Source organism: Colletotrichum jinshuiense, chromosome 1, assembly GCF_051148585.1.
Source record: "Colletotrichum jinshuiense chromosome 1, complete sequence".
Classification (NCBI taxonomy): Eukaryota; Fungi; Ascomycota; class Sordariomycetes; order Glomerellales; family Glomerellaceae; genus Colletotrichum; species Colletotrichum jinshuiense.
The window spans coordinates 5,124,653-5,139,155 of NC_139302.1; the positions used below are offsets into that span (position 1 = coordinate 5,124,653).

General features: G+C 54.1%; 7 protein-coding genes across 7 annotated transcripts; 2 read left to right on the forward strand and 5 right to left on the reverse strand.

The window, feature by feature from the left end:
• Window positions 1-372: 372 nt before the first annotated feature.
• Window positions 373-1,009, reverse strand: EsH8_I_001331 (uncharacterized protein; the record flags this gene model as incomplete). The annotated part of the gene is made up of 2 exons (XM_083268744.1): window positions 373-377; window positions 433-1,009. The coding sequence occupies 2 exons, from the start codon at window positions 1,007-1,009 to the stop codon at window positions 373-375; spliced, it is 582 nt and encodes a 193-aa protein (XP_083119182.1).
• Window positions 1,010-2,290: 1,281 nt separating this feature from the next.
• Window positions 2,291-2,584, reverse strand: EsH8_I_001332 (uncharacterized protein; the record flags this gene model as incomplete). Its single annotated transcript, XM_083268745.1, has 1 exon — window positions 2,291-2,584. The coding sequence occupies one exon, from the start codon at window positions 2,582-2,584 to the stop codon at window positions 2,291-2,293; it is 294 nt and encodes a 97-aa protein (XP_083119183.1).
• A 2,297-nt stretch (window positions 2,585-4,881) lies between these two features.
• EsH8_I_001333 (uncharacterized protein) lies at window positions 4,882-5,487 on the forward strand (the record flags this gene model as incomplete). The annotated part of the gene is made up of 1 exon (XM_083268746.1): window positions 4,882-5,487. The coding sequence occupies one exon, from the start codon at window positions 4,882-4,884 to the stop codon at window positions 5,485-5,487; it is 606 nt and encodes a 201-aa protein (XP_083119184.1).
• A 935-nt stretch (window positions 5,488-6,422) lies between these two features.
• Window positions 6,423-7,526, reverse strand: EsH8_I_001334 (uncharacterized protein; the record flags this gene model as incomplete). The annotated part of the gene is made up of 1 exon (XM_083268747.1): window positions 6,423-7,526. One exon carries the CDS (start codon window positions 7,524-7,526, stop codon window positions 6,423-6,425), a length of 1,104 nt encoding a protein of 367 aa, XP_083119185.1.
• A 2,814-nt stretch (window positions 7,527-10,340) lies between these two features.
• Window positions 10,341-10,942, reverse strand: EsH8_I_001335 (cytochrome b5-like heme/steroid binding domain-containing protein; the record flags this gene model as incomplete). The annotated part of the gene is made up of 2 exons (XM_083268748.1): window positions 10,341-10,806; window positions 10,884-10,942. 2 exons carry the CDS (start codon window positions 10,940-10,942, stop codon window positions 10,341-10,343), a joined length of 525 nt encoding a protein of 174 aa, XP_083119186.1.
• Window positions 10,943-12,555: 1,613 nt separating this feature from the next.
• EsH8_I_001336 (uncharacterized protein) lies at window positions 12,556-13,233 on the forward strand (the record flags this gene model as incomplete). Its single annotated transcript, XM_083268749.1, has 1 exon — window positions 12,556-13,233. One exon carries the CDS (start codon window positions 12,556-12,558, stop codon window positions 13,231-13,233), a length of 678 nt encoding a protein of 225 aa, XP_083119187.1.
• Window positions 13,234-13,609: 376 nt separating this feature from the next.
• EsH8_I_001337 (scytalone dehydratase) lies at window positions 13,610-14,323 on the reverse strand (the record flags this gene model as incomplete). The annotated part of the gene is made up of 3 exons (XM_083268750.1): window positions 13,610-14,056; window positions 14,132-14,229; window positions 14,290-14,323. 3 exons carry the CDS (start codon window positions 14,321-14,323, stop codon window positions 13,610-13,612), a joined length of 579 nt encoding a protein of 192 aa, XP_083119188.1.
• Between the last annotated feature and the right edge of the window lie 180 nt (window positions 14,324-14,503).

Here is a 14,503-nt window from a genome sequence, read left to right on the forward strand (position 1 = left end):
GCAGCAATCCTCTGTAGAATTTCCTGTATACCCGAGAAGCGCGATCTGCTAAGGCGAGCTCTTCGAATAGTAGACGACTGGACTGGGTTTCTTCTCCAAGATAGATGATCACCTGATGGGAAGACGCAAAGATACGACCCATCAGGCGAACTTGGGTCGTTCTTTCTGTCAAGTCGTCTTGGTTGATGCACAGAGCATCGATCCATAGCAGACGCTTTGAAACCGACAACCGAAGGCTTTTCAGGGCTTCAAAGCAGTTCCGGGTTATCATGGTGGATGTCTCTGTCGGCCCCAGAGAGATTGGCAGTCGATCTGAGGCATCGCCCCATGTGTAGGATAACGCCTCATAAGCAGGGAATTGTGGTGGTCTTTTCACACTACGGTGAAATCGATTAAAAATTTCGCGCGCAGAATCTGACAACTCAGAGTCACTGTTTGTTTGGCCGTCGTCGTCCGCTTCGTCGTCGTCTTCTTCGTCGTCGTCTTCTTCTTCGTCGTCTTCATCTTCGTCGTCTTCTTCTTCGTCGTCGTCCTCTTCATCGTCTTCCTCTTCGACGTCCATGCTGTGCACATCTTGTCTAGGAACGACGTTGTACTCGTCGCAAATTCCATCGCTGCATTCGCCTTCACTCTCATCAGACGCATGATTAAGGCTGGAATGGGCCATTTCAAAATCGAAATCTTCTTCATCGATGCCACCATTATACTCGGCCGTTAATACATTGAGATCATCACCCTCTCCGTCGTCACTATTCCCCATCGAACCGCTGCTTGAAGGAAGATCATAGCTAGATGCCTCTTTGACGCAGTCCCCGGAACACTGATACTGCTGAAGCTTTCTACATCTTTCCTGCTGTATGACTGGCAAGATTGGTGTTTCATCCAAGAAACTGCACTCAATCGGCGCGTCGTGATCCTCGGATGGGTGCAAGACGAGGATCCGTATTGATTCCGGATGCTGGAGAGGAGCGTACTGATACGGCAGAGCCATGTCGATGCTGGTATTCATCTTGATGACTGTTCGTAGTTCAGATAAGTCCTTGGAAGGTCAAGACTCCGGTTGTTTTCGCCAGAGTCTCAATACTTGGTGAAACTTCCAAGTTGATGGTGACGGGAAGATGTCGCGTGCCCACTGGCTGGGCCTCAAAAGTGCCAGCCTGATCTACGCCACACACTCGAATCTTATGGCAGTACCCTCGTCCGCAGGGATTCTGTCCAATCAGGCTCGACGCATGGCATGGGGCGAGGAGTCCACTGAGATGAGGCATGTGCAACCAGTCAAAGGGGGAGACACCCGCGTCTGCCTCTACGCGGGCCAATGACTGGCTTAACCTTGGAATGCAGACAACTCTGCCACTCTTGTACATCGAAACGATCATCGCTGATTAATTCAGTCGGCAGAGTGAAGAGTTGCGTCATGTTAAAAAGCAACGTCTTCCCAATAGAAATATCGTCCTCCTGTTTACTGGGTAAAGTTACCATAGGACATGATTGGATTTCTAGAATGTTAATGCCAACACTGCGGCAAAAATAAAAGTATTTTAGGTATATATTCGGCATGTCCCATTAAGTGAGGCCTGGTGTCATTTTGCCAATGGCGCGGGAGGCCAATCATATTGCCTAGCTATTTTTACCCAATTAAAGTTAAGGAAAATAAAGAGAGCGTTTTTGAAATACATTAAGCAAGTCTTGGCAAAATGGCGTTAGTCCGCACTCGATAGGATACAGAGAGTCTAACGTTGTTCGTATCGTTTTGGCGTAAGATCCATATCTTTGGGTTTAAGTTAAGATAAGTCAAATCCAAGCACAAACCTTTTGCAATCTTGAAAGACATACAAGAAGCGCTGCAAGCAGCGTTAATAGATAAAAAGAAGGGTATAGCTCAAGGATAGCACAGATACCAGATATAAGAATCAAAGTTAGAAATCAATAGAGGGCTCATAAAAATAAGGGTTTGTGGAACTCCTCATAGGATCTAACATGGTGAGTCCCGACATTCCGGTGGTTATCGAGTCTTTTTGCAACGTCAGCATATGGTAGAATTCGCAAAATTCAACCGTGGCAGCAATCATAGGTTCAAACCCAGGTCACAATAGCGATGGATATTTCTGAAGACTACTGCATAGTTGGTTTTATTAACTGCACAGTGTTCGTTTTCGGCTCTTATAACTTGATGATGCCCATCTGCAATGGACGTCTTATCCCAAATATATATACACCACAGCCCAATGGCATTTCTGCTTTGATATGAGCCATCCATCAGCCAAGGCTGAACCAGCGTCTTTCAAGCCTACTGAGGGGCGAGGATGCAGCCGTCGTATGCCTCGGGAATGCTGTTGGGGCAGCTGAGGCAGGACCCAATCCACTCATTGTCGGCGAGCGCAGGGGCAATGGAGTGTGCGCAATGGAATGTTTTGATACAGGCGTAACTGTAGGCCTTGGCCATATCGGCGTCGCTAACCGGCTTGACGCCGGGAGCAGTAGGACAGGTGTAGAGAACCACGTCATAGGTGCGCTTCTCGATTGCCACTGCGAGAGCGGAGCTAGCAAGAGCAATAACAGTGATGATGGCGGTAGGCTTCATGGCTGCGTACAGAATATGTCAGCAACCTTTAGATATTTATAAGGATGTTAAAATGCGAGTCATACTTTCTGTGAGCTTGGTGCTTTATGTCTGCGACTAAGTTGCTTAAGTTTGTTGGGTCTAAGTGATGATTGATGGCGATGGGATGAAAATCAATACGCAGAGACTGTTGTGGAAAGAGAGGTTATATAGGGATCTTGGCAACAATAAAGATTCAACATTAGACGTGGATAGGATGAACACCAAGCACTACAGACGCCTGACAACTCTAGTTTTCGTCCGACTGCCGAAAAGGGTAAGCCATACTAAGGAACACGGCAATTAGAGTTCATCGGTAAAAAGCTTAGACAAATATCATCCGGGCTCCTATTATCTCGCGAGATTGCTCATAATCTATTACACTTGTCTTAGCTTAGCTTAGATAATCGAACTAACGAGTTAGTCTAGTTTGATCATTCGGAAAGCATCGCGACTTGTTAATCAGCTGCGCAATCTGAATGTCTAAGAAACCCAGTGTTCGGTACTGCGAGCTGAACCCGCGACTGAATTAGGTGGCTTGTATTTGGGAGTTAGAGTGATAGATTTTGTAATCCAATCCACATGCGACCAAACTCATTTTTGACCGTTTTATTCGCCCCTTGAGGGTGGTCATTTCTTGCATCGCCGGAGGAGGCTGTCTGGCCAGTAATCGAATTAAAACCATGCCTCTATGCAGAGAGACTCTGCGTGGCTGAGCGCTTAGGCCATGTATTAGACTATGTATCCCGTATCTTGACACTGATTTCAATACTCCCGGTACGCCTTGAACTTCTGTATACACACCCTTTGGCGTGGCCGCTGGTTCAATGGCTGTCTAAATCATCATCCATTCAACCCTGCTTGTGAACTATACAATATTTGAGGGATATTTCTCGCGTGCCGTAACTCATCTCCGTGATGTCCGCGTCAAAAATGGTAAAGTGTATTTTCTCCCTTTTCCGATATGCCGCTTATTGAGCTGGTCGCATGACGAGCATAGAGACAATAATTGAAGGTCTAGGCTGAATCAAAGGTTTTACAATTTGAATGCTCGTTAAACTATAATTCGACATGAGTTCGGTTGGGGAAACATTCGCCTTTGGAAATATCTAGTCCTAAATGGTAAACCGCTTAAGGTCCATGTCCAGTCAATGCCACATGTGAAACCAACAGTTGCTGCAGTGGGCATTGTTCAAGGCTGACTCGCGAACTTGCCAAAATCGTCTTGTTACCTAGTTGCCGGCTAAACTTAAACCCGCAATGAGTTCAACTAGGCAATGCTCGCCGGCGCATAAACGTTCTTGTCCCAATTTGTGATACGAAAAAGATACGAAAAAGATGCCGTTATGCCGTAAATAAATATCTACTAGGCCGCTAGAAATTAATCTGTAGCCTAGATTCTTTGCGGAGGCGGCACTTTTGTCACCCCGATTGTCGGCTTCGGGAACTTACCCTGCCAGGTCAACGTCAAGTATATTCACTCGTAGAACGCTGTCGACCGTTAAATTGAAGGCAATGAATACGGGATTTGAACAGATATGAGCTTCACCGAACAGCTCTCGGGGATGGTTTACATTCTGTGAATGACGGCGTTTGCATGGAGCCAATTCATAGGGAAGGGTCAGAAGTCGAAATGCACTTGAATACGAAGCATCTGATTACAATGAGTAGAACTTCACGTGCAAATCGGCGTCAAAATAACCAATTACTACCAAAATTAACCGAAGACCTTTACGGAATATCGGGTGCAACAAGGTTTCCAGCAACGGTGTTTGAAGCTTGGGCTAGTTATGAAAAGCATGTTGGCGTCTCGTCAGCACAGACGCATTTTGGTGCCAAATCGGGGAACCGCGATCACAGAGGTGCGACGATGCCGAGGTTCAGGAACAGATACGACTTGAAAAAAGCCCCCATTGCATGGCTGCGCCGTATGGATAATAAAATATCATGCCGCCTGTTCCGTCGGTGCTATACTCCCCCCGTAACTTCATTTGATAAAGTTCTATCTAGTAAAGCGCTAGATACTGAGTTGTCCCGAGCCAAAAGAGAAACCCGAGCAAAGTTGACTTGTGGGATTTGCGGTTGGGTTGAGCTTCAAGTGGCGGACGAATTGAAGATCTAGAGAACATATGGGCCGAAGAGAGTATAAAGTCCATGAGCGCCGACTGACAGGTCTGAATCTCTGTCTACATCAGCATCTCCATTTGATCGATCTGTATTCTCCATCAACTACATTCTACCACCTTCATAGACCAACACTCATTCTGTTCAAAGTCACAATGCGAGCTTCAATCTCTCTCTTGTTGGGTACTGTCGCCGGCCTGGCTTCAGCCGCATCCTTTGCTGAGGAGATGGCCCCCCATCTCGGGGTTCACGTCGACACCGTCCAGGAGCTGCTTAACACGACCGACTTCGGCAGCATTGACGCCACCAAATGGGCCGTCACCTTCGATCAGCCCGCCGATGTTCTGGCGGCTTGGACCCCGGAGACCAAGGAGCGCATGTTTTCCACCCTGCAGGACATCCTCTACATCGACCCCGTCAACAAGCGCGGCAACACGCAGGCGCAGATCAACGCCGCCGACGCCGACATCAAGGGTAGAGAGCAAAAGGTCCTCAAGGAGGTCACCAGCGACGAACAGCAGGACAAGCTCCGATGCACGGGCACCGCCTCGTGTGTTCTCTGCATTGGTGCAGCCGGGGTCGCCGGTACCGGTGTTGTTGCTAGTTGCACCGCGACCGCTCTCGGCGAGGAGGCCTTGACCGCGGCACCCACTGGGGGATGGTCGACCGCGGTTGTTGTCGCCACTTGGGTTGCTTGTGTCGCGAAGCCCGTTGCGGCTTTCCTCGTTGCGGCCGGCGTTTGCCTGAAGACTACCACTTGAGGAAATGCAGTGAAAACACTCCCACGGCCTCTGGCGAAATGTATATATAGTACACTGGCACCTACGCCTGTGTCAAAAACAAGGTCTTGGAAATACTGCAATGTTTCTTACGCTGATGCTAGGCTCGGCCCGGCACCTCTATCTTTCACCCGCCCAATTGTCAACCATAACTTTGCTTGATGCTCATGAATCCATTTATATGGTTTAACTGTACATATACAAAAATCAAAAATCAAACTCTTAGATCTCTAAGTGACTATTTGAACTCTACACCCCTGCTCTCTCGTCCGAACACAAACACGCAAGACAGTTCATCCAAGCTCTCGAAAGGAATTGCTTAAATTTTAGGTTGTTTTTTTGCACTTGGTCGTAGAATCCGCAAGGGTAGATGTAGATGGGAAAACTGGAGAAAAGCCCATTGTTTACGACGGAACCGAATCTAAACGACGAAAATGACTACCGTCAGGTTCTCAACCCGACTTCAACCATGGAGCTTCGCACAGTAAACAGACGCTAAATGGGTTGTAGAATCATGTGCTGCCAGTGAAGGGGTCTTCTGGCATGGAGCTCCGGAGCTGGCAGCGGCTCCTTGAGGGCATTCTCACCTGTTGAGCCGATTGTCCTCGGAAGCCAGTGAGCGTCTGCGGAGCACCTTTAGACAACACATGCCAAGACAAGTACGTTGGAGAATGTGCTGAATTATTTCATTTCTCAAAAGAACACGACTTTTTTTCTCCTGTCGTCCCGATATCCGTGTCCCGATATCTATGGATCCCGAGCCCGGGTCCGCAACGCCGATCCCGCCGTCCATGTAAATGCCGCCGCCCAAGGTATCATAGTATTCTACATGCTCCCCAACCCCCTCACACAAAATTACCATTGTTTTATTCTTCTTCTTCTTCTTCCTTCTCCTTCCCGTCTACCGTACGCTATCATCACCTCTGCGGCGGATATTGGTACCGCGCAGGGCTCGGGTGCAGCTCCGTCGCCGGCATCTCGACGGCGTCCGGCGGCGGCTGCGACGCGTGCGGGGGCGAGGACACGGGCAGCGAGGCCAGCTCGAAGACGGCCTCCTGCTGGACGGGCTGCGGCGGCGGCGGGGCCGCGTAGGGGGCCTGCGGGTGGTGGCCCCAGGAATGGTGCTGCTTCTGTTGCTGGTCGTAGGGCTGCGCGTACGGCGGCTGGGGGGAGTTGGTGGCCCAGGTCTGGACGCCGGGGCTCGTGCTCTCGGTGAGCTCGGAGACGGGCCGCCAGCCCGGCTGCTGCTTGTTCTCGGACCTGTAGTCGCCGCCGCTGCCGCCGCCGGCGTTGTAGGCGGCGAAGGCGGCGCTGCTCGCGGGCGGGCTGTACTCTGTGAAGGGGCCGTGCTGGGGGTTGTGGCCGGCGGCGCCGATGCCGCCGCCCAGCATGGGGCGGTGGGACTCGTCGTGGAAGTCGCGGCTCTTCTTGAGGCGCCAGAGGAAGGCGGCGAGGCCGATGAGGGCGACGACGCCGACGCCGCCGCCCACGCCGATGCCGATCTTGGCGGTGGTGCTGAGGCCGGGCGAGTCGTCGGGGTCGCCGGTCGGCGTCGGGGTGGAGGTGGGGGTCACGGTGACGGTGGCGCCGCCGGCGGTGGTGGTGACGAGGGTGGTGGGCGTCGCCGCCTTGGAGGTGGTCGACAGGGTGACGGTGAGCGAGGCGGTGGCGCCCTGGGCGCCGAGGCTGAGGAACTGGTCCTCGGTCAGGGCGATGGGGGTCTTGGAGTCGGTGCAGGCGGTGCTCATGGACTGGTAGACGGTGCGCAGGGCGTCCTTGGCCTGGTTCCCGATGCAGGTGGCGGCGGTGGAGACGAACTTGCCCCCGTCGTCGCTGCAGAGGCACTTGTTCATCACGGCAACGGTGTCGCCGTCGCACCCGCTCGCGTCCGACGCCGTGTACAGGCAGGGCTGGGCTGATTGGGGGTAGAGGTCGAAGTTGTTTTGAACCTTGGCGAGGGCGGGTATCGCGAGGAGTAGGGCGCTCAGGAGGCTCGAGAGCTTCCTCCGCGGGGGCGCCATGTTGGCTTATTTGCGGTGTCTTCGGTGTGTGTTGTTAGTGGTGGTTGATGAGGATTGTGTTATTCAGTAGTATCGAGTTTGGTGAGATGCGGTTATAGCGTTGAGCCGGGTGGTGGGAAAGTCGGTCAACCATGCGTGTGGCATGCGATTGACGGCCCTGGAGGAAACGTCGACTTAGACAGCTCGCGCGAGGGAGAGACTCTGGCGTTGGGTTGGCCGGCCGGTCGAGGCAGTTATATCTCGAGGTCGATGTCTTGGTCCGGAGGAGCGGTCCCTGTCATGTGTATCCACGGGCTCGGGTCTGGGAAGCAAGGGTCCCGGTCGATGGTGGTCCGGGGGGTGTGCGGCAACGAGTGGGGGAAACGAAGAATATAGAAGAAGCAGCCGAGGACGGAGAGGGCGCGCGGGTGGGAGGGTTTAAGAAGCGGTGCGACAATGACGAGCTACGGGGCGAGCCATCGAGGGGCTAAGAAGCAAAGGAATGGCTGGTGCTGCTAGCGTCGACCGGATGGAGGCTGAGGCTGAAGGGGAAGAGGACGGAGAGGAGAAACGGCGGGTGGTGGGCGATGAATGATGATGACGATAAATTGGAGCGTGCAGTAGTGCCGCAGCAGACGAAGCTTGTCTCCCTTTCTTATTTTGCCTGTTTAGGGCATATTTTCCCTCTTTTTCGTCCCCTGCCCCTTCTTCTTAGAGTTCCTCTTTTGTTTCTCGGTTCTTGTATTGTTTCTCGCCGTCTATCTTGGGCATAGGGCTGAAGGCTGAGCATGCGCAATGCGGGTGCAAGTGCATGTGTAGGCAGACGGACGGACAGATACGGCACAGCTACGGGGAACGCCAACTGCTGTCTCTCTCTCTCTCCTTGAGATTTCCCCGAACGATGCATGCCGTGGCAACCGACCCCTGGCCTGGAAGAGGGAGAAAGGAATTGGGGAAAGGAGCCAGTAAGAGACAAACGGGCTGTGAGACAGCGAGGCAGCCAGGCACGAGGAAGAGGGTGAGACGGCGCGTGGCTGTGCTGTGCTGTATGTACTCTGCTTGCTGCCGCCGCCGCTGCACCTCTTCGCAGCGCAGCCAATCCTCTCCGGGCGTGGCAGAGTAACACGGCATGGCATGGTACCTACAGCAGCATACGGGCCTCCTCCCTCTCGCCTGCTCCGTCTCCGCAGTGACACAAACACGGGAACAATCTCACACAGCAAGGCACACATTGCATTCGGGACAGGAACAGGTAGGCGGTAGGTAGGCTAGGGGGACGGGGAGGGGGGCCCCGTAGGATCTGCGCCCACCCCCGAATTCGACGAGCCGTGGCTAAATTTAGAGGCCCACCACCACCACCATCACTAATACCACCTCTACCACCACGCCGTCACCATCACCAAACAGCCCCAGTCTCCTGGGATTCCAATCCAATCCAACCCCCGACCGTCTCTGCCTGCGCTCGAATGGCTCGGCCGACCTCGTTCTTTTTCCATCCATTTTTGTTTTATTTTGCTGTTTTTGTCTGTTTCCCCTTGGTACTCGGAATTGGGTTGGGTGTTTGCAAGTACACAGACAGTATGGGAGGTGACTCTCGAGCAAAGAAGACAACATAAAGACAAGATACATTTACGATACATTTACGAACGTCCGTCGTGGCACATTAGGACCATGAGAGAAATGCGCCAGCATTCAGCGCGGGACAGAAAGAAACACGCAACAGAGCTGCAGCTGCAATCGTTTGCGGACTGCGCCGGGCTTCTCCTGTCTCACGCCAAATCAAATGCCCATCATCATTTCCGTTCCGGGGTACCCTTTTTGCTTTGCCTTTCCTTTCCCACTTTACTCTTACCATCAGCAAAATGAAAAACCAAGGAGCGAGTCTTTGACATCAGTCACACACCGGCCCCGGTTTTGCCTCGTCCCGTCCACCGCTCGCCCGTCTCATTGCCCCTCCCCAACCACCTTTCCCGGGCTAAGCCCTGCTGGACTTGGGAGCAGGAACCTGACAGTGGAAGAACCGAGCGGGCGGAGGATCGCCCGTGGACGGGCCTGGAATAAACCGTCAAGCCACACGCGCATCCAATCTCCCGGAATCTCGTTGCCTAAGTCACTTCACCCTCACCACTCACCACTCATCTCACACCTCGCACCTCATCTCACTCTCTCTCTGGAGGGACCCCGGGGCGGGATTGGGCTCAAGCGCTCCAGCCACCGTTGTCAGCAAGCAGCTCCCATCTCACTTCACCCACACACGTCGACGCTAATTATAATCTGACTGGCCTAACCTCGAAGCGGTCCTTGTGGCTGCTGCTGCTGCCGCTGCTGCTGCGGGCCTCTCTCCCCTTGCATCGGATCGCCTATTGTCTCTTCTGACAATGGGATACCCGAAAGAACACAAGCTTTGTGAGATGTCGCAAAAGCACGAGACGGGTACGCCCTGCGACGTCCATGCCTCTTTTAGCTCATACTTGTCTCGAGGGATATCGGCACTGTTCGCCAGCGGCAGCCGATAGCTACAGGTAACTCATGGCCTGCCACACACGTAAAGCAAGCATTTCCATCATCTTACCCTTACCCTGCGGCAACGCCTTGGGAACCCCCCGGGCCGTATCCAATTCAACAGCAATAAAGGGACATGCGATGAACCAGGTGGCTTTGAACTTGACATTCGATATCGTGCGTCACGAAAAGCGCGCTCGTCGGGAGACACGAACTCGGCCCCGACACACCACGTGTTTGGCCTCGCCCGCTCTATCTAGACTGGTCCGGTCTTTTTTTAAAATGCTTACGCCTCAAACTCATCCGTCTCCTCAGGTCAGCTCTTCCCCCCCTCTATTTATCCTCCTCGCCCACGGCGACAAGCTTGCCCACGACGAGGTACTTGTTCTCGAACTGCTCCTCCCAGCCCTGCAGCGCCTCGATCTCGTCGGGGCCCAGCCCCTCGAGCTTGTCCAGCGGCCCGTCGAGGTCCTCGGTCAGCATGTCCTCGTCGAAGCTGCCGCACGCGAGGCCGCGCGAGGCGTCGCGGCCGGCGAAGTTGGCGTACGGGCCGCCCGGGCCGTAGAAGTTGCGCCCGTTGGTCACGTCGAAGACGCGGCCGCGCACCGCCAGGTACACGCGCGGGTCGTTGTCGCCGGTGAAGGGCAGGAGGGTGCGCGGCGTGAAGGTGCGGAAGACGGTCGCGGGCGGCTCCTTGGGGAGCACCGGGGGCGGCGTCGGCCGGAGGAGCACGTAGATTGTGTAGGCGAGCACGAGGGCGACGAGGAGGTTGAGCGTCGTGAAGGGGCCGTCGCTGGTGCTGTTGGCCGGGGAGGTCAGCGCGCTGCTACATTGATAGACGGGTCATTGGGGGGGAGAGAGGTGTCTTGTTCGTACATTCGCCCGTCCAGCTGCTTCACAGCTTCCTCCTGCAGTCTCTTGTCGACGTAGTCCATTGTGGGTGCGGCGGCGGCAGGCTGGGTTTGAAGGATTTATTTCCTTTCTTTCTTCTTCTTTCCGGCTCGAGAGTCGTTCAATGGGCTGCGATGGTCGAGTCGGCTCGCAGGCTCGTACGGAACGGTCAAAGGCTCGACGTCGAGGAATGGTCGTCGGAAGGAAAGGCGATGGTGGGCAGGTGAACGGCTGGGCCGGGTTGTCCGAGTCAAGAGGGCGATGGCGACGAGCAGCGCGCACTCCGCCGGAGCTCTCCAAGTCCCCGCCGTTTGAGAGGGTGGGGGAGGGACCCTGTGGTGCTCCGTGCTCCGTGGCGCTGTGCTGTGCTGTGCTGTGTGCGCTGTGTGCTGCGCTGCGCTGCGGTTCCGCCCCGCCGCCGACGGCTTGATTGGCCAAAGCTCTCCGTCCTACGCCTATCCTCCCGGAACATCAAAGTTCCACTTGGCAATGCCGCTATTCCCGTCGGTCCCGTATCCCCTCGCCCTCTGCACTGCATGCTACGTCACGTTTTTGATAAAGTGTCCGCCAAACATTGACGATTATTTGGTCTCTGCGAGATAGGAAAAATTTATTTTTCTGAAAGTCTTGGAGTTCAAGTCTTCCTCCTGGCCTTTGTCTTTTGCTGTGCTATCGGCTTGTCGGTTCTCTCGGAACTGATTCCGACTATCTTGACAAGTTCCGAATTAGTCGCGGGGCATGGCGCGACTAGAACCTACCTATTCTGAGGGCATATAATTGTGATTCATGTTCCCGGTCTCAACGGTGTTGGGCTGCTCAGAGGGCTCAGACCAAGCGAGGTTGTGTTCTAATCGGCGAACAGAGTTGTAATTATACGATGCTTTGGGCATAACCAACGCTCAAGGAAGCATATAATTGGTGTATGAGTGTGAAAGATAATCGAGACATTGGCAGGGTTGGTTCCTTGTATCATATAATATCTGCACGCTCGAAATCAGAGCCCTTGGCAACCCCATGATATGGGACAGGCTTCGCTTCTTAGTTCTGTAACCAGATATCAACTCAGCCAGGAACTACCTGCACAAAGTGACACAAAAGTAAAGGCACACGGAATTCAAACGAGATTGGAAGCCCGTACGTGTCCTTCAGTACAAGGCCTTCTATCACTACTGTGTGTTTTGATTTGTTTCCTAAACTTCTTCGCAACCTCTTCAGTCCTTACTCTCCTTCCTCAAATCTTTTGCGAATGGCATTTCTTGGCACATCGTTGACTTGTTTTGGACTGCTGCCTTTCATTCTTTGACTTAATTACTCGCTGGCTTTACCCCCTTCGTGCAAGCCTGCAATACACGGGAGCACTGCAATTGTTCAACAATATGAGCATTGTTTCTTTACATCAACTTTGTTCAATTCCTGCAATGTCACAACAAAGTTGTGAAGACACATTGACATTGTTCTGACTACCAGACGACCTGCCCGGCTTAAAGAGATCCCATATGCAACTACTATATTAACGCAGCCGGTCTTCCGACCAACTCTCAATTCTCTCATCATCACTCCGGTACAAACATCACCGCCACTCATACACAATCCAGACTCAGATCATCTCTGCAAGGTAAACCCCCTTTCCAGAAACTAACAACCCAAGCCATCCACCATGTCTAGCCGCATGAACACCGACTGCCCGGATGCCAGCCCGGCTCGTGAACTGATACCCGAGCCCGTTCAACAGCACGGTCAGTTTGACGATGCGTTCGACCAAATCCCACCGTCTCCGTTTATGCTAATCGCATCAATCCCCCAGTACTCCGGTGCTAGCGACTCCGACGCCGATGGCATCCGCGTCCGTCTTCCCCAGCCCACCGACACCCCCGTCCCTTCCTTTATCCGCGGCACCCCCGTCCGCGACGCCGACCAGCAGGACCAGCCCGGCAGCACCTCCCGCTGCCCGCACGACCTCGTGTACCCCTGCTTCTGCCGCAACACCACCGAGGAGCCCGGCCGCGCCTGCCTGGCCTGCCGCTTCCCGCCCTGCGAGGTCTCGCGCATGCTCGTGATCGGCTCCATCGAGCAGCTGGAGCAGCAGCTCCAGGCCGAGGAGGCCCGCGGCCGCGGCGCCACCCAGTTCGAGGGCGCCCTCCGCGACGCCCTTGATCGGGCCCGCCAGCACCGCGTCCGCGCCGAGGCCGAGCTGCGTCGTCGAAATAACCACCTGCGCCGTGTGGCCGCTGCTTCCCTGGCAGAGCTCGACCGCCGCGCTGACGCCGCTGGACAGGCCGGTGCTGAGGCTTGGACCGAGTCTGCCGACGATGCTGACGATGAGCTCTCCGATTAATAGGTGAGTTTCGATTTCGACATGATTTCCTACTACTGTTACTTGAGTTTTGGGGGAATGCATGTTGGGCTTCGATTGCTGCATGATTTTAACTATGTTATCTGGTATTTTGGGGTATACACATCTTAGACTGCAATATCACGCGAAAGAAACCCGGGGACTCTGGTGGTAGGTAGGTTGTAGTATTATCGTGTCAGGGTGTTTGTTTGTTTGTTTGCTTATGCACATGCCAATAGACCCGTACTACCCTCCAAAATACTCGCTATCCGTAAGTGACATTTCCCGTTTCGCCATTCCCATGACCGGAGGGGGTTTATTTCATCCGTTTCCCTCTCATTACATAGAGTGTGCCTATAGCCTTGATGTTCGTTTCCATTTAAACGGCGGCGGCGACCTTGAGCTCCTTCTCGATGACGTTGACGTTCGACTTGGTGTCGGCCTTGGTCTCGTCGGCGCCGAACGAGTCGCGGCCGTCGGCGAAGACGGCCTCGAAGTCGTACTCGGACCACCGGATCTCGGGGGCCAGGCCGGCGAACTTCCACACGCCGTCGACCTTGCGGTACCAGTGCTTGTTGTAGCTGTGGGCGTGGCCCTTGACGGCGACCTCGGTGCGCGAGGCGTCGGTGTACTTCTGGTGGGGCACGCGGAGCTGGTGGTGGCCGATGACCTCGGTGTCCGAGACCTTCTCCCAGCGGGTGCCGCCGATGAAGTGCTGGGTCTTGAGGAGGGGGTTGCCGAGGACGGACTGGTCCGAGATCATGGCGATGAACTCCTCCGCGGGCATGGCCTCCCAGATCTTGTCGAGGAAGGAGCGGTAGTCGACCTGGAGCAGGGTGTCAGCGGGTTTCTACCTGCGTTTGCCGGAGATGGCTCTGGGAAGGGAGGTTGGGCGACTTACGCGGAGCTCAGGGGCAATGCACTTGCGGAGACGGTCCCAGTCCTTGGAGTCGTAGCTGTCCGCCCACTCGAAGATGGCGGCAGAGAGGCCGAGGTAGTCTGACAAGATTCATTAGCATGCGTTCGTTGGCCAAAGTCCGAGGCAACTTTTGCACCCACCCTCGAAGGAAATGTTGCCAGCAGGGCTCGCCATTATGTCTAATAGTAGGTATTAAAAGTTGGTAAGAAGATGAATGAGTTGGTATAATCGGTAGGATGATCAAAAACGGAAAACAAGGTATCCGGGGCAGGGCATCGACGGGTTTATACTTCAGCAGAAGAACATTAGATAATGGTCCGATGTCCAAAGAGGGGGGTCAAAGACAATCCCATG